Below are 23355 nucleotides of genomic sequence, written 5' to 3' on the forward strand. Positions count from 1 at the left end.
GGGGGTTGGTGCTGTTGGTGTCGTTGCTGGTTCGGGGGGCATTTGTGGGTTGATTCCGTTGCTGTTTCAGAGGGGCTTGACATTCTCGTGCGTAGTGTCCTAATTGGCCGCAATTATAACATTCCTGGGATTTAGTCTGCTGTGGGCTGTTTCTTCCCTCGTTTACCCATGCAGGGTTCTGGTGCGTCCTAACTGGATGCATGTCTGCCTGCTCTTCCTCTGGGTTTGCAAATGCGGTTTTGCCTTGGATGGATTGTTCCCAAGTGCGGGACAATCTTTTCAAAACCCCTTTCTCGTTGTGGGCCTCGTCTGAGGGGTCGTAATTTGCGCAAGCTCTCTGTCCTGCTTCTGTCGCATGAGAGACCAGGATTCGAGTCCATTTGGCCATATTATCCATGGACAAATGGGCGTGGGTTAACTCTCCAAATACTGCTGTGAAATGTATCCACAAGCGTCCAGCAAAGGCTGTGGGGTGCTCTGTTTTCTTTTGTCTACACTCGTTCAGGCCTTCTACGGGGTCTCCTCTGTTATAGCCGATCGCATCCAGGATCGCTGTGTGCATTTCTTGGAGTATGCCTCCTCCTACATTCTGTGGGTCGGGAAGGGCTGCCACGACTGAAGGGTCGAGGCTTAAAACTGTGAGCTTCACTTGCTCCTTTTCGTCCAGGCCGTACGTGGTAGCCTGCTGTTTAACTCCAGCGAAAAAATGGTGGGGGTCTGATGTGGGAAGGAACGGTGTACTTTTTCCACACGCGTCCCGTAATTGGTTCACGGTTAACGGGGTTGTATATAGGAAATCTGCGTTTCCTTCTGCTGCGGCCCTGCAGTGTGTGGTTACAGGGTTCATGGGGGCGTGTTCTGCCTGTTCAGTCGGGGGTTGGGGTGCTTTCCTATTCTGGGGTTTTTCTTGCGTACATGTCCCATGTACGTATCTGTGTGCAGTTTCATTTAACTCCTGCCAATCGGGGCCGTTTTCCTGGTCTAACTGGGGTCCAAACGTACTTTGAAACCCATTCTGGACAGAAAGCAGAGATTGCAATTCTGCAATTTGCTTCCGGCACTTTGCGTGATCTACGGAGCTCTGTCTTTGTTCCGTCGTGGAAGTGTGGAGCGCTCGTAGGGCTGCTATTAAATCATTGCACTGTTTCTGCAATTGCTCTACCTGTTGCGCGGTTTCTTGTCTTACCAAGACCGCGCGTTTTGTGTCCTGGTAGGCCTTATCGTACTGGGTCTGAAAACTATTCAAATGGGCTAGACAAGACTGGTGTGCCCGCTTGGCATCATCCACCTCTCTGTCCCTCACTGCTAACTGTTCTCTTAACTCCTTATTCTCCTTCTCAAATTCGCTCACATCTCCCTCACTATTTCTGTCTCTCTCCTCAGTCTCTCTACGGAGCGTCCTAATGACCTCCTCTGTGCCTCGCAATTGTGCCAAGCAGGACACGATTGCCATCGGCTTGCGAGCTTTCCCCAAGCTCTTCTTATGAATCTCTGACAGGTTCTCCCACCAAGTATGTCCTATACTCCCGGGATCTGTTTCGTCATTGGCGCAGAATTCATTCCAAAGGGGCCATCCTTTCCCTTTGAGATATTTTCTGATCTCTTTTTCCCATACGGGACATTGTCCTACTCTACTGGTCGCTGCGACCTCTAATTCCTGGAGGTTCATAAGGCATTCCATTGCCTTCATTGCCATTTTCCCTCTATCTCTGGGTTCTCTACTGAATTTGGAACAGAGGGTGATAAAGTGGTGATGTAAACACGGGTACGGCTTACGCTATTTTCTGACCTACAAAACGCAACAAAATCGCTCAGGTTTACCTTATATCCCTGTTAGTACGCATGCATTAACACACTTCCGAATCTCGGAGGTTTGATCAGTATCGTTCTCACACTTGTGGTTTTTCTGTTTCCAATTGGATTCCAATTCACATGTGGGTTCTCTCGGAGTGACTAGGCCACTTCTAGGTCGAGTCTCACCAGAGTCGCTAGTAAATGTTGCTCTCTTTGGTTGGCTCTGAATATGGCGGTCAATATGGTCACCTTCCTTAATTCTAATTATGTTTGCTTTAGAGTCGCCAGGTATCTTTCGATACCGCCACAAGGTTCAAAACCGAATACTGATCAAAGACTCGGTTCACCAGTTAGTTAGTTCAAAGTCAATTCTTATTTATTTACACACACAGTTAAATCTACTCATGCACGAAAACTCTACAGACTAAACTGTCACAACTGCTAAAGCCTTGGGCGCCCACTCAGTTAGAGGAACAATGGCTGTTCGGTTCTGAGGCTGCTAGGGTCGAACTGGTACAGGGGAACAGCTAAGGTCGTCTGCCTGGTAGCGAGCATTGACCTTGGACTTACTTGCTTCTGGTGCAGCTGGTGGACAGGTCTCTCCTCAGTGAGAGCCGGGTCCAAGAGAACAATTCTCTCTTGGGGGTTCCTTCTTATACTCAAAGGGGCTTTGCGCTCTTTTGGTCGGGCCGTGAACTTGGCCCCAATCAATTGGGCCGTTTCTTGATCATTCCTATTGATTTCATCCAATAAAGGGGTGGGTGCCCTGATGGCTGGGCATGTCCTAGGTGGCTGTTGGCCGGTTTGTTTCGGTCTCCTCTGGCGCCGGGGTGTCTGCCTTAGTATCGGTTACTCAAATGTTACTCTTTTGTTCCTGGAGATGGGCCATTAGTATGCTAATGGGCCTACAGTTTGGTCTTGTCTGGGAGCTGCGGCTCCAATATACAGAAAAGCTCAGAACCTGCTTGTTTTCTCAGCATTGTCCATTTTCCCTGCAATCTTTGCAAAGTGTCCATTTTGTAATCGGGAAGTGGCCATCCCAGATGGCTACACACCCCTCCATCAGTATCACCTGGTCCATCTCAGGCACTTCCCTTCCCTTTCTTGACCTTTCTGTCTCCATTTCCGGCAATAGACTATCTACTAATACCCACTACAAGCCCACTGACTCCCACAGCTATCTGGACTGCAGCTCTTCGCACCCTGCACCCTGTAAGGACTCCATCACTTTCTCTCAGCTTCTTCGCCTCCGTCGCATTTGTTCCGATGATGCCACTTTCCATAATGGGGCTTTGAAAATGTGTTCCTTCTTCCTCAACCGTGATTACCTACCTACAGTTGTTGACAGGGCCCTCAACAGTGTGCGGTCCATCTCCCGCGTCACTACCCTCGCCCCCTCCACTCCCTCCCAGAACAAGGATCGAGTCCCCCTGGTTCTCATATTTCACCCCACCAGCCTCCGTATGTAAAGCATAATCCTCCGCCATTTTTGTGAACTCTGGCGTGATGCTACCACCAAACACATCTTCCCCTCTGTCAGCATTCCGCAGAGACCATTTTCTCCGAGATAATCTAGTCCACTCCTCCACAATACCCAACACCTCTCCCATTACCCACTGCACCTTCCCCCCATGCAATTGCAGAAGGTGTAACACCTGCCCCTTTACCTCTTCCATGCTTAACATCCCAGGCCCAAAACACTCATTCCAGGTTAAATAGCGTTTCACTTGCACCTCTTTCAATTTGGTCTATTGCATTCGCTGCTCCCAATGTGGTCTCCTCTATATCGGAGAGACCAAACGCAGACTGGGTGATCGCTTTGCTGAGCACCTTCCGTCTGTGCGCATTCAGGACCCTGACCTTCCCGTTGCTTGCCATTTTAACGCAAGATCCTGCTCCCATTCCCACATGTTTGTCCTTGGCCTACTGCAATGTTCCAGTGAAACTCAACGCAAACTGGAGGAACAACATCCGGTTAGGCACGCTACAACCTTCCGGTCTCAACATCGAATTCAACAACTTCAGATGATTAGCTCTACCCCACCTCGACCCCCCCTGGTTTTCATTCCATTTCATTTTACCTATCTTTTACCATTTCTTTCTTTCTTGTCTTTCTTTATATATATTTACGCACACCCCTATCTTATCCCCCTTTCCTTACCTTTTCTCCCCTTTGCTTCCCCTTTCCCCTCCCCCCACATCGACATCTGTCACAGTTTACCCTCTTCAGTTAGTTTCTCTGCTGTTTGGCCTTTCACACCTTTTGTTCTCTCTGGGGACTGCATTTCGCACTCTTTCCCTTGGTTTCTGTGGCGAGGACTCATCCTTCATTCTCACTCCACAGTATAAATATTTCCCACTTTCTCTGTCTTTTAGCTTTGACAAAGGATCATCTGGACTCGAAACGTTATCTCTTTCCTCTCCCTACAGATGCTTTCAGACCTGCTGAGATTTTCCAGCATTTTCTCGAAGGTTTCAAATTCCAACATCCGCAGTAATTTGCTTTTATTCAAAATGATCTTTTTGTGTACCAGAATCTTATTCCCAGAAGTTAACAAAACTTCATGAATTCTTTGAGAAATTTCTGACTTCCTTAATAGCAGGTAGTAATGGTCTACCTCATAAAACGTAGGTCCACAGTTTTCCCAAATACGATGGCTGTCATTTTTCATGTCGAGTGTCATCTGCGCTCTCTTTATTAAAGACCTGCTTAACAGGAGAGGCGTGTCGCAAAAAAACACATCTGTACTGATGAAAAGGTTGATCCTAGCTGATCCCGCAAGGGAGGATGGCCCTTTTGGAGGATGTTGTCATCTTCAAACCTGAAGCACGAAGAGTTTACATTCTCCTTGACCTTCCATCAATCTGCCTCATCAAGAGACTCCAGATAGTATTTAAGCACACTGTTGTAGTCCAACCACGATCTAAAACTGCACAGTTGAATGAGTCAGCTGTCAAAATACTCATCACTGGATTCAAACTCTGATTAACACAATTCCTTCATGGCCGTTCTGCTCATCATTTTCAGCCTCAGAATTCTCCACTTCATGCATTATTTTAAAAACGTGATTACTTCACTGTGGGCAACACATTGCATAATGAGACTTGGAATCACACCGGTAACATTGATTAACCATTCCCTGTGCATTTCTCGGGTTTAAACGGTTACGGTCGCCATCCCAGACCCGCTTTTTGTCTCTCCTCTCAAATTGGTTGAAAGTGCTGCTGATCAATAATCCCACCTTTGTACTCAAGTCTGTGTCTAATGTTTTGGCGATCTCAAAATTCAGCCATCATTGAACCTTCCATCTTTTGCTTTATCACAGAGTTGCCTGTGTTCTGCAGCAAAATAGCTGGAAATGACTGTCTTCTCAGAATTTCTTTTAGGGCAGCAGCTATTTGATCGACAAGATATTTGGATATCAAACTCCCCATAATACTAAAAGTCTATCGACATGGGAAATGCGTGCACAGTCAAGTAACTTATAACTTATAACAAAATTTGTCAATAAAAGTCTGACATTTTCCACCTGCTATCCTGTAACTTAAATTTGTCAACAACTTCTTTTCCTTCAGAGGGTGAAGACAAACCTTATTTTGCAGCAATTAACCACAAGGCATAATAATCCACTACCATGTTAATATCAATGCCAGTGTATGATGGAGTAATAATACAGCAACTGGTATTTTCTCTTCTTCAGCAAGTGTATTCTACATACAGCTCAGTGAAGATACAAACTACATATGATTTTTCCACATCAACTGTTCCAGCTGTGCCTATTTATACTGGAGGTTGAGCCAATCAGCATCACCTGTCTCTAATAAGACAATGTAATTTCCAAAGCAGGTACTTGCTGATACATTGACACATTTGACCTTCTTAGTTGGTCACAACAAAGGCTTAAGTTTCTCTTTACGAGGATGTACCTTTTCCAAATCAGAATATAATTAACTATTTCTGGTTTGAGCAATAAAGAGTCAATCAAACAAGGTTTTCTTGTGTCAAAAGAAAGAGCAAATGTATTCACCACTCCCAAGAAAAATAGTAAAAACGTGACTTTGTCCCTCTTGCAGTCATTCGGAAGCACACCCACACACCAGAAATAAGGGGAGTTAGAGGCCAACGTAAAAAGGCAAAATAATATCCAGCTTAGTGTCCTGGAGGCACAGATATGAAATGTTGCAGCCTATTTAAGTTAAATAGTTTCTTTCATCCAATCAAATGTTGACGATGTTGTAATTATTATGCGATCTAGGTTTGCTAGTAGAGTTTGATTCTCGAACTAGGTGACACGTTTATTAAAAGAGAGAGAGAGAGATGCGTTTAGCTCATCTGCTGAAGACTTTCTTGACATCGCCTGTGTCATTTGAAATCTTTCTATAGTGGCTGGCAGCCTTGTCTTGAAATGCTTCGCCATTGTGTATTTCTGAGAGGTTTTGGGTGGGTCTATCTGTGGCAGCCATTGTTTCAATATCTTGTACTTTTCATTTTAATGTCTCTTCATGAGACAGTTATGAGTTTTGATGGGTACCTGGATTATAGGAAATATCTAATATCAGTCCAAAGATGTGCAGGTTAGGTGGATTGGCCATGCTAAACTATGCCTTAGTGTCCAAAGATGTGCAGGTTAGGTGGATTGGCCATGCTAAACTATGCCTTAGTGTCCAAAGATGTGCAGGTTAGGTGGATTGGCCATGCTAAACTATGCCTTAGTGTCCAAAGATGTGCAGGTTAGGTGGAGTTACAGTGATAGGCAGGGGAGTGTGCCTAGTTAGGGCGCTCCTTCAGAGGGTTGGTGCAGACTCAATGGACCAAATGGCCTCTTTCTGCACTGTAGGGATTCTATGGATTTCTCTCTTTACACTCCCCTGAGGATGATTTGTTGATTTCTCATCTGCACCTTGGAATGTAGGTAGCATGCTGCCACAGGAGTTAGCACTGCTGCCTCGCAGCACCAGGGACCCGGGTTCGATTCTGGCCTTGGATGACTGTTTGTGTGGAGTTTGCACATTCTCCCTGTGTCTGTGTGGGTTTCCTCCGGGTGCTCTGGTTTCCTCCCACTGTCCAAAGATATGCAAGTTAGGTGGATTGGCCATGCTAAATTGCTAGTGTCCAGCGATGTGCCGTTTAGGTAGGGTTACGGGAATAGGGCAGGGGAGGACTCTATTCTGAGGATTCAAGAGTTATTACCCACTCTCTAGCCTTGCTTCATCTGAGGACTGTTGTTGGTATCAATCCCAGTGTACAATACATAGGGCATTGACTAGCTACATTATGTTGCCTTGCTTATAATGCTGAGTTCCTGCATATGTCATGCTTTCTTCACTTCCCCCATCAGATTTTGCTGACAATGCAGCAGCTGTTATCAAAGCCATTGGAGATCTCTTTGCTTTTAACTAATAAATAGGGCTCGGCTGTAGTGTCAGGGTAATAGAGGGTGAGCTCAACCTCATCAAGCAAAGGGAAAAATACCAAAGGGTAATGAAAGGGTGTAAGTATTCGGGGATACAAGTTCAACATTTTAAAATTAGAAGCAGGCGGTGTTGGAGTCTACGTTGAAACTGTTTATTCTTCTGCTCAGGAAGCACCTTCTCTGTCCCAAGCTCAATGCACCAAATCATTCTTTCCCCCATAATCAGAGTGAATGGAGGTGGGGTTGGCTTAAAAAATAGGACACAGAAAGCTCAAATTATATTGGCCTGAAATGTGAGAGCTTTCTGATGGCAAACTGTCAGCATTCCACATCATTATCCCTCTGAATATGAACGTAACTTCACATCTTAAGCAAACAAAGATTAACAAGGATATCCTGAACTTGCGATCTGTCATTCAATGCCCCGTCACAAGCTGCATTGTGAACTCTAAACCCCCACCACATCACCGCCACGGGCCTGCAGTCAGTGAAATCACGTTATTTGGTGAGAACATCTCCTCTTCACTCCCATTTCATTGTTAGAAACCTCATTAAAATTAAACCTTGTTGAATAATGTGCAATTGTCTGCCTTCCTCCCATCCATTGACTCCATCTACACCGCCCGCTGTCTGGGGAAAGCGGGCAGCATAATCAGTGTCCCCGCCCTCCCGGCTTACTCACTCTTCCAACTTCTTCCATCGGGCAGGAGATACAAAAATCTGAGAACACGCATGAACAGACTCAAAATCAGCTTCTTCCCCGCTGTTACAAGACTCCTAAACGACCCTCTTATGACTGACCTGTTTAATACCTCATTAACACTACACCCCTGTATGCTTCACCCGATGCCGGTATTATCTAGTTACATTGTGTACCTTGTGTTGCCCTATTATGTATTTTCTTTTATTTCCTTTTCTTTTCATGTACTTAATGATCCGTTGAGTTGCTCGCAGAAAAGTATTTTCCACTGTACCTTGGTACACATGACAATAAACAAATCCAATCCAATCCAATTGGGTTTTCATGACAAACTGAGTAATAACTAGTGCTGAACAACTGAACTAGCCCTGAATAAAATCGTGAAACAGTGTTAAATTGCTCCGTTGTAATTAGTTGTTAGCTTTTTATAATTAAAAAAAAATAACATTTGTTCATGATATTCCAACTTACACTTAACCCCATGTGTATGTCTTAATATTTGTTTCACGGTAAGATTTTTGAAAAGTGCTTTGATTATTCATGCCTTTGATTTTCTGGTTGGCTGTCTGTACAAATTATTCAATGTGATTGGCTGCCTAGACAGCTTGATGACATCAGTACAGCTCGGCACTGGGAAACCCATTACACAACGCTATGATCAATTACATGTTGAGTGATTGAAAGTTCCTCACCACAGAGGTCACTAAATCTCGGCTTTCTACGTAGCCGAGTGAAGGTTCCAGTGAAAACCAACCCAAGCTGGAGGAACAGCACTTCATCTTCTGATTAGGCACTTTGCAGCCTTCATTGAGTTCAACAACTTCAGATCATGAACTCTGTCCCCCATTTTGATTTATTTTTGCCAAGTGCCAGTTTGTATCTTCTTTTGAATTTCAGACTGAGCTGACCTTTATTCTGCTATTAACACCTACTCTTGTTTCTTTACTGCAACCACCACCACTCCTTTTGCTTTTTGTTCCCTGACATCTCTTGCATTTAATCTCCCCCGCCCTCTAACCCATCCTTGACCTTCCCTTTTGTTCCGCCTGACTGCACCCCTCTCACCCCCGCTTTTCTGAACAGTATAAAACCCATCATACTTCTACCTCTCTCCTGTTCTGATAAGGAGTGATATTGGACTTGAAACATTAACCTTGTTTCTCTCTCCACAGATGTTGCCAGACCTGCTGAGTTTTCCAGCACTTTCTGTTTTTATTGATGCTAGATCTCGCAGCCCAATGTTCTTTGAGATCAGCAGTGATTGCTGTCACGTCCCTGTTGACTGTAAATTACAGCCCATCGGGTCTTCAGAAAATTGAGCACAGCTAATTTCCTGCTTCACAACAGTGAGGTCACAGTTCCAAGTCTTGGAAGTGGCCAACGCTTGACATTAGTAGTCACACTCATTTTAATCTTGACAGTTCTATACTTGGTACTCAAGCAGGAATAGCCGAACGTCAGAACAGTCAAACGGTAGAGACTGAAAGTGGCATTGATCTGGGGAAAGGTTTTTTTTCCCCTCATGGAATGTGAATGTCACTGACAATGCCAACATTTATTGCCCATCCTCATTGCCTGTGAAAAGGTGAAGGTAGGGTAGCACGGTGACGCAGTGGTTAGCACTGTGGCCTCACACTGCCAAGGTCCCAAGTTCAATCCCGGCTCTGGGTCACTGTCCGTGTGGAGTTTGCACATTCTCCCCGTGTTTGCGTGGGTTTCGCCCCCACAACCTAAAAATGTGCAGGGTAGGTGGATTGGCCACGCTAAATTGCCCCTTAATTGGAAAAAATGAATTGGGTACTCTAAATTTATTTTTTAAAAAGGTGAAGGCAAACCCCCTTCTTCAACCCCTGCAGTCCCTCTGGTATCAGTATGCCCACATTTCTGTTTGGAAGGGCGTTCCAGGTTTTTGACCCAGTGATAGTGAAGGAATGGTGATATATTTCCAAGTCAGGATGGTGTGTGGCTTGGAGGGGAACTTGCTTGTGGTGGTGTTCTCATGCATTTGTCCTTCTAGGTGGTAGAGGTCAGGTATCTGGAAGGTGCTATCGAAGGAACCTTGGCAAGTTGCTGCATTGCATCTTGCATATCGTACACACTGTAGCCATGAATGAATGTTTAAGGTGGTAGATGGATGCCAGTCACTGGGGCTGCTTTGCTGGTGTTGAGCTTCCTGAATGTCATTGAGCTGCACTCATCCAGGCAAGTGGAGAGTATTCCAACACACTCCTGATGTGTGCCAATAGACAGGCTTTGGTGAGTCATGGGGTGAGTTTCTTGCTGCCAAATTCCCCAAGCCTCTTACCTTCTCTTGTTGCCCCAGTATTTATATGACTGGTCAAGTTCCACTTCCGGCCAATGGTAATCCCCAAGGTGTTGAAGGTGATTACCTGGGAAAAGTAAATTCAACTGCACCTTATTTGTGTGGAGTTGGGGAAATTTTTTTTAACCTAACGTGTTGGCTGTAGTAGAATGGGTTCCTACTGGACACCCATTTTACGCCATGCCAAATTCTACTTTCAGTTGAAGTAAGGGGAGCATAAAATGGCCAAATTACCTGAACATGTCCTACTTCTGTCGAGGGGTTACATTCAATTACCCGGAAGATAATTAATTGACTGAAGTGTTATTCATGGTTGCTTCAGCTCAGCAGGCTATAATACCTCAAATTGTCTCATAAAAAAATCAAATGACTTGTGCTGCATTCAACTGCAGCTAATAGGACCATTTAAACAGTATTGAGACACTGTAAAGTGTGCAACTGAAAATCGGAAGTGTGCTTGAATTGTATTCATGAACTTACTGTGAACTCTCCTCTGAATCCAGAGTAGGCTGAGTATTTGGATTCTTCATTGACTTAAAACTGGTCATATTAATTTACTGGCCCTGGGTTGGAACTCGGTAATGGACCTGCTGCTCCCATACACTTACAGCTTGGTTTTCCTTGTTTTGCAGCTGCCACAGTCCATCGTCAGAACCCAGAACTTCACATGCCAAGAACAAGCAGAGTGCTATGTCCAGGCAGAGTCCCAAGAATGACACAAATGGCCGGAAGCCAAGTTGCACTCGATCCAGCCCCAATCAATCCCCTTTGCGAGTCCGGCACAGAAGATCAGTGACTCCCAGGCAGAATGGGCACAAGGGAGCTTCATGGAACGGCAGGCAGAGTCCAAGGCACAGGCATCCTCCAGATAGATCACAAGATGTACGTAATCTTTTCCTTCTCTTCTGTGGTTTTTCTTTCTCTCTCTCCCTCTCTCTCTCTCTCTCTCTCTTTTACCTGTCTCTCTCTGGGAGTTCTGAAGCCAGTTTCTGACCAGAATCATGTGTGTGCTCTCCATTTTCCACCATTGTTTTCCATTTCTCATTTCCATCTGAGCAGCATCTGCAGTTATTAAACAGCGAGAATCGTTTGTAGCAGAAAAGTGCGACTGGAGGAACCCCAAATTCCTGCAAGCTGCAATTTAGCAGAGAATGCCACATTATCAGAAGACCTCCCTTCTCTCCCGGGAAATTACATCCCACTGTTCTGGAGAATGCAGATTAAACTGGAGATGACTTTAACGGAATGTAATTTGTAGGGTCCAATGAAGTAGAGTTAACAGAGAGAGCAAAGGTTGGGAATTTCAAAGCAACCCTAAATCACACCAAACTGACCTTTTAATAAAACGTGAGGTTGAGATTTCAGTATGGCATTGCTATTTCCAAGAAACCAGGGATAAAGGCATTCAATTTTGTGGAGAAATTGGAGAAACTGGACATGTTCTTTTTAGAGCAGAAGAGTTGAAGGGAGAATCAATAGAGGTGTTCAAAATTCTGAAGGGTTTCGATCCAATCAATAAAGGTAGACTGTTTCTGCTGGCAGATGGGTGGGTAACTGGTGAGCACAGATTTAAGATAATGGCAAAAGTGCCAGGGAGAAGAAGATAAGAAAATCCACTCGGAATTTAATCCGATTTGAAATGCGTTCTCTGATAGGGTGCTTGAAGCAAATTTAATAGAACTTGCAAAATGGGAATTAGGTAGATGCTTGAAAACAAAATTACGGGACTGTGGATAAAGCACAGAAGAGTAGAATTAATTGGACAGTACTTTCAAAGAGCCAGCATGGGGGCAACGGGCCAAATAGCCTCCTTCTGTCTTGTACCATTCTGTCGGACAGTCTATTTTATTCAGGAGCTGCTAATCGGTTTTGCAGCAGCTCAGCAGTAATTCGGCTACAGGTTCAAGTCCTCTGTGGGGAAACGCAAAAGTCTGCAGAGGCAAGCATTCCCCAGGACACCATCTCTACAGTTTCATGTTGTGTGAAATGGCACTTGCCTCATCTCGGCCCAAGGAGAGGCAGGGGTTGCATGGACTAGTACCTCACATAATCCATAATTCATGTACTGTGAAACAAAATACATGGAAACCATCTGAAGGCACATTATAGTGCATGAAGGAAGTTTGCCGGAGCTACAACTAGTAGGATTTACATCACTACTTTTATTGCTTTTTCCTCATCTGGCACCATTTTGAATGTACTGGTACATGCAGCAAAAGCAAATTGTCAAGTGGCAGTCTGTACCATGTGTATTGCAACATCTGGAATAGCAGACAGATGTATTTTCTCACTGGATACATGACAGATAATACTTTATTTGACGGAACATGAGATGGTACTTATGGTGCTCAGCGCATAAGACATCCTTGTGCTACCGGTGTTTGAGACTTACACAGGGCTTACCAGCAGCAGCACTCTATACCAAGAAACTCAATCCAGTTTGTTCTGCAGAGCACAACTCCCTTCATGCATTGGCTAAGGATGATCAATTTTCAGCTCATTAATTTGAATATTGACTGAGAAGAAAATCGAGCAGTATTCTATCACTGTTTTCCAAAATGTCAGTATTCCAAAGCGCCACCATTCAGGAACATCTGTATTCCAACATGCCAGTATACCAACACGCCAGTGTTCCAGTGGGCTGTACAACATGGTATTGAAGACTTCAGATGTGGTCTTGTCCATGTCATTGTACAGAGAAGTGGAAATCACAGGTTAAGCATTTCTGCACAGCTTTAATAAGAGGATCAGACAAGTCATGCCCTCAAAAGCGACATTGGCCTAGGTTTGGGAGCAAGATCAGTAAGCAATTGATTCCTATCTGGAGTAGTCTAATTCGCAGCTGAATGAAGCTCTCTTATTTTGTTTTATCAATACCAGAAAATCACCTGTGCAATTATGTCGCAGATACATTGGCAGAAACTACTGCTACACAGACAATGATGCAGATCTTCCGGTCTCCGGATCATCGGAGATGGAATGTACTCTCCAAAAGGCTCGTCGGGATTGCATGGAAGTCCCAATGCACTGACTCCATTGGAATTTCCTGGGAAGTTTGAATTCCCCTGTTCCTCAGGACTGTCCACAAAAGTCTCTGGTATGAGTCGCAGACTTCGGACAGTTCTGACACTCTTATCTGGATAGTTACCCAGCCTAGGTTAGACAGACAATCCCAGCCTAGGTTAGACAGACAATCCCTAGCTTAACTCCTGGGAAGTTACAGAACTGCCCACCCCACAATCACTGACACTGACATCCCTTGGCTACCCCCTGTACCTCCCAACCCCGCTGGACCAGCTTTATTAGCTCCCACTACCCCAGACCCAACCTGATTAGCCCCAACCATACCCCACCCACTACCCCACCCTCTTGCCACCTATTACCTCACTCAGCTTCCATCCTACCCACTTACCTCACCCACCTGCCCACTTCGCATTCATACATCCACTCACCCGTTCACTAACATTCACTTTGGACATTTGAGCAGCCACTACTATAGAAAGGGAGCATGGCTTTTGTACTGATTCTCTTCATTGTTCTCTGTGTGGATTGCTGCAGTGAGGGAGCGCTTTCGCATTGTAAATCAGAGGTCTGGCCTTTTTAAATGTATCCAGGTTAGTAGATAGACACTGAAGGATAGGAGCATAGAAACCGCAGAGATCCCTGTCCCTGGAATCGTAAAAACATTCAATGATATACTGTTGGACTGCTGGTGTATCAACAAGTCCGAGAGGCATTGATGGGAAATAAATCCCAATTCCAATTTTTGTTCATTTTTAAAAAATTTTGTTATCCAGTAGTCATTGGTTGATATATCCAACCAATCCCCAACACAATGGTGGGATTTTCTACCTCCCCCTCACCCCCGGCCCACCATTGGCTGGCGGTGGGATCTTCTGGTCCTGCTGCTGTCAAAGGGGTTTCCCGTTGCTCTCACCCTCTGCCGCCCGGGAATCTTCAACAGGAGCGGACGATCCCGCTGGTGGGAACAGCCGAAAAATCCCACCCAATGTCAAAGAAGTGAGACATACAGACAGTCCTTACTCTCGGTAGAGATTCTGCTGAGAAACAAACAATGTACAGTTCCAAAGATCAGTGGGAGGTACTCATGCTGCTTATGTAAAGAGTTTTTGCTCAAGGACAGATTAGAGGCTTGGTATTCTGCGCTAAGTAATAACTCACCTCCTGACTCCCCAACTCTAGTCAGCAAATACAAAGCTCGAGAAACCTGACACCATCCAGGAAAAAACAGCCCACTTGATTGACATCCCATCCACTGCCTTAAGGTGCTGTCACAGAAGCCATGGTGAGTTTCTGAACTGTATCTTGTAGATAGTATACACTGTGTCAATGGTGTCGGGAGTGAATGTTTAGGTTGGTGGATGGGTGCCAGTTAAGTGGACCGCTTTGTCCTGGATGTTGTCAATATTCTTGACTGTCATTGGAGCTGCACTCATCCAGGCAAGTGTCACACTCTTGAGTTGTGCTTTGAAGATGGTGGACAGGCGTTTGAGAGTCAGGAAGTGAGTTACTCACCTTACAATTCTGCGCCTCTGACCTGCACTTGCAGCCACAGTATTTGTATGGCTAGTCCAGTTCAGTTTCTGGTTAATTCTAATGCCCAGGATGTTGATAGTGGGGGATGCAGTGATGCTAACGCCATTGAATGTCAAGGGACTATGATTAGATTCTCTTATGTTGGAAGTGGTCATTGTCTGGCACTTAGGTGTGGGGCAAATGTTACTTGCCTTATATCAGCCCAAGCCTGATGAACTTGCTGAGGACTCTGCTGACCCATGATTAGAATTAGGAATCTGAGCTGGTGCAGTGTACAACCCTTGAATATTTTTAAGGTTTTGGGAAAGAGCATTTAAGAAAGTACCAATGCACCTCTCACAGCAGCTATGAAACCCATACAGAATGCTGTCCCCCTCCTCCTACTGCTCATTAAGATTGAGCACATCTCTTATGTCCGGGAGATCAACATAAACTGATGCAGTTCATTGACCCGGCTTAGACACTCCCTGTCAGGCCATACGAGAGGTGTGGAATTAAGCTGGATTCTGAACTTTGCTCAGCTGATTATAGAGGTGAACTGACAGCCTTGCAGCCACATCCTGAGTGGAAAAGCTGAGTTCAGTTCCAAACTTTTTGTCTCCTGGTTTTCCTCCTGGAATTCCTCGTCCCACCCAAAAACTGCCTGGTTCCAAAGGAGCCTGGTGCCAAACCGATCAGAATTGAGGGGGCTGAAGCGATGGGGGCAAATCCATTCCTACCTGTCCCAGCTGATGGGAGAAGTGAGAGGACAAGGATTACAAGAGGAATAGGATAAAACTGGGAATCTGCAAGGGATTAAATGAAAACAACAAAAAAGGACTGGTACCTTTCCTTTTCCATCAAATAGAGTGATATCTGAAATGTGTGTCCATTTTATTCCATTGCAGGTAAGGCAATAGTTATTGACTGTTGGAGGCCATGTGCTTTGAATCGAATTGGCTCAGCCCCTTAAGGTCTGATATGCCCTTTGCTGATACACTGTAGTTTCTGACATTACCCTGCGGGCTGTAGCAAAAATATTCAATGCATGTTTCAAGTTTTATACATTTTGTAAAACACGAAGTACAAGCATTTGTTGTAGCTGCTGCGGGCCTCCAGGACAGTCTGCATCTCATGTCAACATGGTAATGGCACGCAAGCGTCCTCATACGGCTTTCATCCGCCACAAAGCCAACATACAACGTTAATTCTATCCTGTTGGTTTAGTTTTCTGGAGAATACTGGCCATCCCTATGAGATATCAGGGCATGTGACAATATGAAGATATACCTAACATGTTTAAACCACTGCCGACGAACGTGAAATTGAAAATAGCTGTTCCTATGTGTCTATTACATCGAATCAGTTCCTTCATGTGGCAAGCTGAACACAGCCCAGTCCTTCACCCTGCATGGCACAAGACTTGCATGTATCACTGTGGGGTCAGTACAGTTTTAGTTTATTTTACCCAGTCGCTATTATCACATTATTATTCACCCAAAACCAAACTTGATACAAACCAATCATTAAGTACCGGTGCATTGACAATTCAATGTCAACAGCAATGGTGGGAAAACCATCATTATTTCTCTGTCGAAATTAATGTGCATCATTCAAGCGATTTACTGCGTGGAATTTAAACAGAAAATACCGACTTTGTTCAAATGCATGTTAAAATAATTTTTTTTTAAAAAAGTCACCCTATTGTGCTCGTCGATACAAATGGATTACTGTTTCAAATCATTTGGATTTAAAGAAAATCGAATAGACATTATCTACCTTTGTTTTTAATTTTAACACATTTACTGATTACACCAGGAAAGATATAAACAGGTTAATGATATGCATTAACCTAAAGTAGACCAGTGTAATCTCTGAACCAGAGTGGCAGCTCTTTCTCAATTGTAAGCACAGCGGGATTTTTTTTGCGGGGGGGGAGATACCAATTGTATTATTTATAACAATTACACAAACTTTTCAATCATAGTTATTCTTGAGTTTTGCTAGCAGTATTTTCAGTTTTACAAATCCACACCGTGGAAATTACAGGCATGGCCACTCACTCCTGCTACAAGCATGGCTGTCAAGAAATTAACTTCCATCTTTTCAGCTCTACTCACTACTCATGTAGTGTACAGGAAACACCAAAGCCATTTTAACCCAGACATGGTGCATTGAATCATCATGAGTAGGTAAGGTCAAGGTAAAGTCACCATAATCCCAGGTGACCGTAGGCTGCTTTCCTCTTTGAGGGGGAGAGCTGACTGGTGGTGGTTTAAGCTAAGGATCACCAAACCACAGGCGAGGAGCAAGGCCTGGGATTGATGGAGTTTAACTGATAAATCAGACCCTCTATTCAACAAGAGGAGCACAGGCATTAACATTACATTCAGGAGGTGAATATACACTAAACTAGAAACAGCTAATTTAGAATCATAGAGTCGTACAGCACAGAAAGGGCCCTTTGGCCCTTTGAGTCTGTGCCGGCCAAAGAAAGTCACCTAACTATTCTAATCCCATTTTCGAACACTTAGCCCATAGTCTTGTATGCCTTGGCATTGCAAGTGTACATCTAAATACTTTTTAAATGTTATGAGGGTCTCAGCCGCCATCATCCTTTCAGGCAGCAAGTTCCAAGCTCCCACCACCCTCTGGGTGAAAAGGTTTTCCTCACATCCCCTCTAAACCTTCAGCCCCTTACCTTAAATGTCTGCCCCCTGGTCATTGATCATTCCACCAAGGAGAAAAGTTTCTTCCTGTCTATTCTATCTATGCCGCTCATAATTTTATACATCTCAATCATGTCCCCCCCCACCAAAGTCTCCTCTGCTCCAAAGAAAACAATCCAAGTCTAGCCAATCTCTCTTCATAACTAAAACTCTTCATAACCCTTGGCAGGATTCTGGTAAATCTCCTCTGCACCCTTTCCAGTGCTATCACATCCCTCCTATAATGTGGAGTCTAGAACTGCCCGCAACGTAGCTGCAACGTAACCAATGTTTTATACAGTTCCAGCATAACCTCCCTGTTTTTAAACTCTATGCCTCGGCTAATAAAGGCAAGTATACCATATGCTTTCTTAACCATTGTATCCACCTGCTCTGCTACTTTAAGGAACCGGTGTACATGCACACCAAGGTCCCTCTGATCCTTGGTGCTTCCCAGGGTCCTGCCGTTCATCATGTCTTTTCTTGCCTTGTTTGTCCTGCACAAGTGCACCACCTCACACTTATCCGGATTGAATTCCATTTGCCACTGATCAGCCCATCTGTCTAGCCTGTCTGTATCCTCCTGTAATCAAAGGCTACCCTCCTCACTATTTACCACCCCACCAATTTTCATATCATCCGCAAACATTTGATCAACCCTCCCATTAAATCGCTGTCCCCTTTTTGTTGTTTAGGGTTAAATGGTAACATCCCACTATACATAAAGAGTAATCAGCACAATGGTATCGAGTTAATCTAGCAATTCTATAGGCCACTGATATGACTTAAATGAAATGAAAATGAATGAAAATCGCTTATTGTCACAAGTAGGCTTCAAATGAAGTTACTGTGAAAAGCCCCTAGTTGCCACATTCCGGCGCCTGTTCGGGGAGGCTGTTACGGGAATTGAACCGTGCTGCTGGCCTGCCTTGGTCTGCTTTCAAAGCCAGCGATTTAGCCCTGTGCTAAATGGTTAAATATAATTAAAAGTGATCATGAAGCCGTTGGATTGTGGGAAAAATAACACAACTGGTTCACTAATATTCTGTTGAAGGAAGGAAACCTGCCATCCTTATCTGTCCTGTATCTGACACCAATCTCACACCCAGTCTGATTGACTCTTAACCACATTCTGAAGTCGCCTAACGAACAAGCCACTTTACAACAGTTTAAGAGGTGGGTCCATTAGCACCTTCTCACAAACACTAGGGATAAGCAACAGAGACTACCCTTGGCAATGGCACCCACGTCCCACATTAAATAGAGGTGTCAACCCCTTTCCAATTTTTCAGAAGGTGGAATTGATAAGGATCCTGAACTATTACTGTGTTCCTGTGACATTACTGGCCCATCCTAACCCCTTCATTCAACAGCCATCCCAGATTTTTAGTTTTCAACTTCAATGGGTACGACGGATATTAACCCTTTGAGCGCTGTGTATTTTGATATGTAGAACTAAAATAAATTCAGCTTGCTGCGCAAACTGCCATTTTAATAATGTGCTTTGCTACTTGCATATTTTAGTACTAACGGGTGGTATTTTTTATTGGAAGGGGAGGAAATCTGCTCACTTTGTTTGTGTTTTCAAAATGTTAGGCAAAGATTCATTCGACATTTATTATTCGTACAGTTTTAGGAAGGAAGCGTTTGAACAATCAGTGGAATCTTTGCCATCACTGCACACAGGCAAGCATGTGATTGCACAAACCACAGACTCCTTGTACAGCCTGCTTGATGTTCAGTCTGCTGATTCTAACACGGTGAATTACAGGCAGTTTCTGTAAGGAGCAGGCAATACGTCTTGTCAGATTACTACCTGGGTAATGGAGAGGGAAATCTATTTGGGATTTGCTCCTTTACATAAAAGCCTTTCCCTTCCTTGTCTGTTTTATATCCTGTTTCAATTAAAGCTCAGCAGAGTAACAGTTTTGATTCCAAGTATCCAAGTGCACAGCGCTAAATTGGCACACCCGCAGAGTTCCACACATCGTTTGATGCATTCTGGGTCAAGGAAATCACATAGTCTTGCATTTTTTGGTTAGAGGTTGAGGGAATGATTGTTGGCAGGCTAAATTTTAAACAGTCCTCAAAGGGTTAATTTGCCTGAATACAGATTATCTAGAGAGTGTTCTGGTTGTGTCACCCATTCCTTTCCTTCTCTGTGTGCTTTTTCTTCCCTGTGAGCTTTCCCTTGTGTATATACTCCAATGTGCACTTTCCGTTTCCCTTAGCCGGTTGTCTTGTAACATTACTGCACGGCACGTGGTTGGACCTTTTATGTTTAATGAGATTTTTTATCCTGAATCTTTGCAAATGAAACCTCTTGGCTGCAATGTTTGAGCATAAAACATATAGAGGAAAAAATAACACTTAGCATCAAGTCAATGGCACATTACTAAAGAGTCACTGTCTCTTTCCCATATTGCACTCCAATGTGGAGAATATTGTTTTCTTTCATTATTGCACTCCTATCTATGGTTGGAAAGGTAGGTATTTGTTTGCCTTGGCACGCAACACATCTGCAGATGAGTCTGTTAAAACACCCTGGCTTGAAGTTAAATCTTATTTGGTTTCCATTTTCTAGGTTTATTGCTTTGGGTTTTTTTTCATATTTTGGTTGTCTGTTTCATTATAAAATCTTCCAGTTAGCCCCTGCTCTGGATTCATTTTCATTTCTGACCTTCATGTTCTGTAGAGTTGTTAAGATGCATATCTATGTTGTTTGTAGCATTGATCCATGAATGATGCCTTTTAAGTCATTTTCTTTTATTTCTTTTTTTAAATTATTTTGTCAGTAGCTGTACTAACATATATGGTGTCCCTGAATATAGTGGCTGTTTGTTCTTGTCTAGCTGTAGAAAACAAAAAGATAAAAATCGAAGAAAGCAAAGGCCATGTTCACATATAGGGCGCGTGGGCCTTCTGCCAGTTCCTTTGGCAGATCATTGATCTAGCAGTGCCTTCAGTTTCCTGCTGGGGGGGAAATCTGCATGGACAAAAAATACTAGAGACAAAATCAATTTTAGAAGAAAATGAAGTGGGTGAGATTAAGATTATAATGAGCATCCCTCATCACCTTTGACCTTTAGCCTCCATTTTCTACATTTTTTTTGTTGAAAATATGCCATCTGAATTTATTTTGAAATAGAGTCCCTTTCGGCTCTCCTTGTACTGTCCCCGATCCCAATTTGAAAATGTAATATCCCAATTTGGAAAATATGGTAATCAAGGGAATAAAAGTTTTCTCAGCAACTTTTATATTAATCCTCGTTGACTATTGTCCATAAATTGTTGACAGCTGCATTGTGTAAATGCAGAGCTGGTTGGCTCCTTTGATACCTTTTGTTTCATTTGATTTTCACATTTTGGCTACACAATGTCAGGGTCTACAAGGGACCTGTGACTATAATTAGGCTGCAATCAAATCATAAAACTGGTGGAATTTGTAAAATTATGAATCAAACATGCTCATTTTTGTGAAAGAAAATTATTAGAGGCAGCAACATTGCTGGACTAGGTGGGATATCCAAGCTCCAATGGATTGAAGGGTAGAATAGTCCCCCTTCAATGTCAGCAATTCCCGCTCACCCGATGGAGTTGCCTTTATCAGTTATGTTACCAACTGAAGGACAGGTTTGGCCCCATTGAGGGAAAGGGAGGGTGAAACCAGAAGAGAAAATGGTCAATGTACCAGACTCATGGCACCCACTAGGAGCATGGTCAGGATCAGCAGAGACTTCTGCCCTCCTGCCTACACCGTCTATCTGATGAATTACAATAAAGTCCCAAACACATCAGAAAACTGGAGGGAAAAGAAACACAATAATCTCACCAAAGACAGCCTGATATTATCCTTGAAACTAGTGCTGTTTTCCCTGTTACCAGATCACTTTTTTGAGACGGTTTTTCAATATGCTTTTATTTGATTATTTTCATCTTTTTCTTTTACATTGACAATTAATGAGGTTAAGAATTTGTTACTCAAGTTAGATCTCTTTTTTTTTGGGGGGGGGGGGCGGTAGGGTGGCGCAGTGGTTAGCACTGCTGCCTCACGGCACTGAGGACACGGGTTCGATCTCGGCTCTGGGTCACTGTCCATGTGGAGTTTGCACATCCTCCCTGTGTTTGTGTGGGTCTCATCCCCACAACCCAGGTGGATTGGCCACGCTAAATTGCCCCTTAATTGGAAATAAAGAATTGGGTACTCAGAATTTATTTATTTTTAAATTGCTTTTTAGGGTATTAGTCACAGCTAATTAATACTTGGGTTTATTTAATCACGCGATCCACATTACAATTTCATAGGCTAGTCTTTCCGATTTGAAATTACTCTGCATTCATACAAGTTTGAAAATCTCGTAAACGTTGAATGAATGAGCACGACTTTCCAAACTGTTTTTTTTAGAATAAAGCTTAGTATAAAATAATAACAAAGGATTTCAGAGTTGACTCAATGCTATCGTATAGTAATGATCTACAAAGTGGCAATATTTGGATCCAATCCTCCACTCCTCATTCTGATCTAACCCATGCCATCAGGGATGCAAAGCAGAGGTGAATCACCTGGGGTTGGCTTCATATGCCCCCTAATGACTAGCTAAATAGTGAGGCCAAAGTGCCTGGAGGTAATCGAGCATCAGCTATCAAGTTGTTCTCAGAGATTGGGGGTGAGGATTTGACATTAAATAAATTTTAAAATTGCTCATACAATGGTTTTAGAATTTGAAATAATCTAGTCAAAGGTTTTATCTACTTTTAATACAAGTTTTCATAAGTTAATTGGCAACATTGATTTTTTTTGCAAAATATTTACACTGCATTAGAAAAGTTGAACACGCACACTGTAAAATTTCACCTGCAGCTGCAGGTCATTTGAGCTCAGAAGTCAACTTCATAAAATGTTTGAGCTGACTTAAAATTGATTGTGATCTACTGATGTGGTGAAACCTCAAGTAAATGCTTGGGCAAATGAGGAATGTGCTATGTGGCTTCACAATATCCTTTGTTTTAAGATGTGAAATCAGGTCACTTATAATGGACCACAAAGTGAATGTGGTATCGTAAGAGTGAATGAGAGAACATTCCAGAAAATCAGTAGTCAACAATCACAGACTAGAGGTGACCAACCCTCAACTGGGCCAGTTAAATGTAGTCAGATGGCAGCTATTATTGATTTCTTCTGTGTGTGTAGTGCCTTTTGTTTGCAGTAAAGGTGCTACATAAAGAGAAGTTGCGGTTAATGGTAATTAAGACAAACGCTAGTGTCTTATTACAAAGAGATTGACCTCCTGATAGCTGTGCAGTCTGGTACTCACTTTTAAGAGGATATCTGGCAAGGAACCCAGCTATAACAATGCCCAAATTAAACAGGAAAACAATTAGAGACTGGTCTAAACTAAATCAAAATAAACGCTGGCTAGAAAATAGGGAAGCGGCATGTTTTTGGAACAATATCTGTTCCAGATTTAAGAGAAAAATGTCTAAAACAAAAGAATTTGGACGATATCGACCTACTTCTCCTGGACCAAAGCACAAAATGTTTGAGGCTAATTGACAGTTCAGAACTGAAAACTGAAGGGGGACGGATTGGACACTGCCCTTCACTGTACGATCTTGAAGAGTGCTAAAGGTCACAGAGACTGGGAGAGGCTCATTCTCTGCACTTCAGGAAAAGCAGATGTTGCATTTTACCTTGTCTCCAATAATCTCCTGTCCTAAGCTTTGCAGGTGAAATCTGACATTCCCCGTGTATATATTTCCCTTTTGTGGAGTGGTAGCCCAGAGACCCCGGTCTGGCCTTATTTTAGTGCATCAGTACTTAGGCATTGCATTATTGTAGTATTAATAAATTCCTTTGCACATTCTTAATTTCATACATTG

At 43.4% G+C, this 23355-nt stretch overlaps 1 protein-coding gene across 8 annotated transcripts in view; it reads left to right on the forward strand.

Moving 5' to 3' along the window:
- srrm3 (serine/arginine repetitive matrix 3) overlaps positions 1-23355 on the forward strand; it is a 524769-nt gene that overhangs the window by 450613 nt on the left and 50801 nt on the right. For all 8 annotated transcript variants that reach the window (XM_072469206.1, XM_072469198.1, XM_072469202.1 and 5 more), the window contains one exon: positions 10864-11113. In XM_072469206.1, coding sequence (XP_072325307.1) covers positions 10864-11113 — 250 coding nt within the window. The remainder of the gene's footprint in view (positions 1-10863; positions 11114-23355) is intronic.

This window comes from Scyliorhinus torazame, chromosome 12, assembly GCF_047496885.1.
Source record: "Scyliorhinus torazame isolate Kashiwa2021f chromosome 12, sScyTor2.1, whole genome shotgun sequence".
Classification (NCBI taxonomy): Eukaryota; Metazoa; Chordata; class Chondrichthyes; order Carcharhiniformes; family Scyliorhinidae; genus Scyliorhinus; species Scyliorhinus torazame.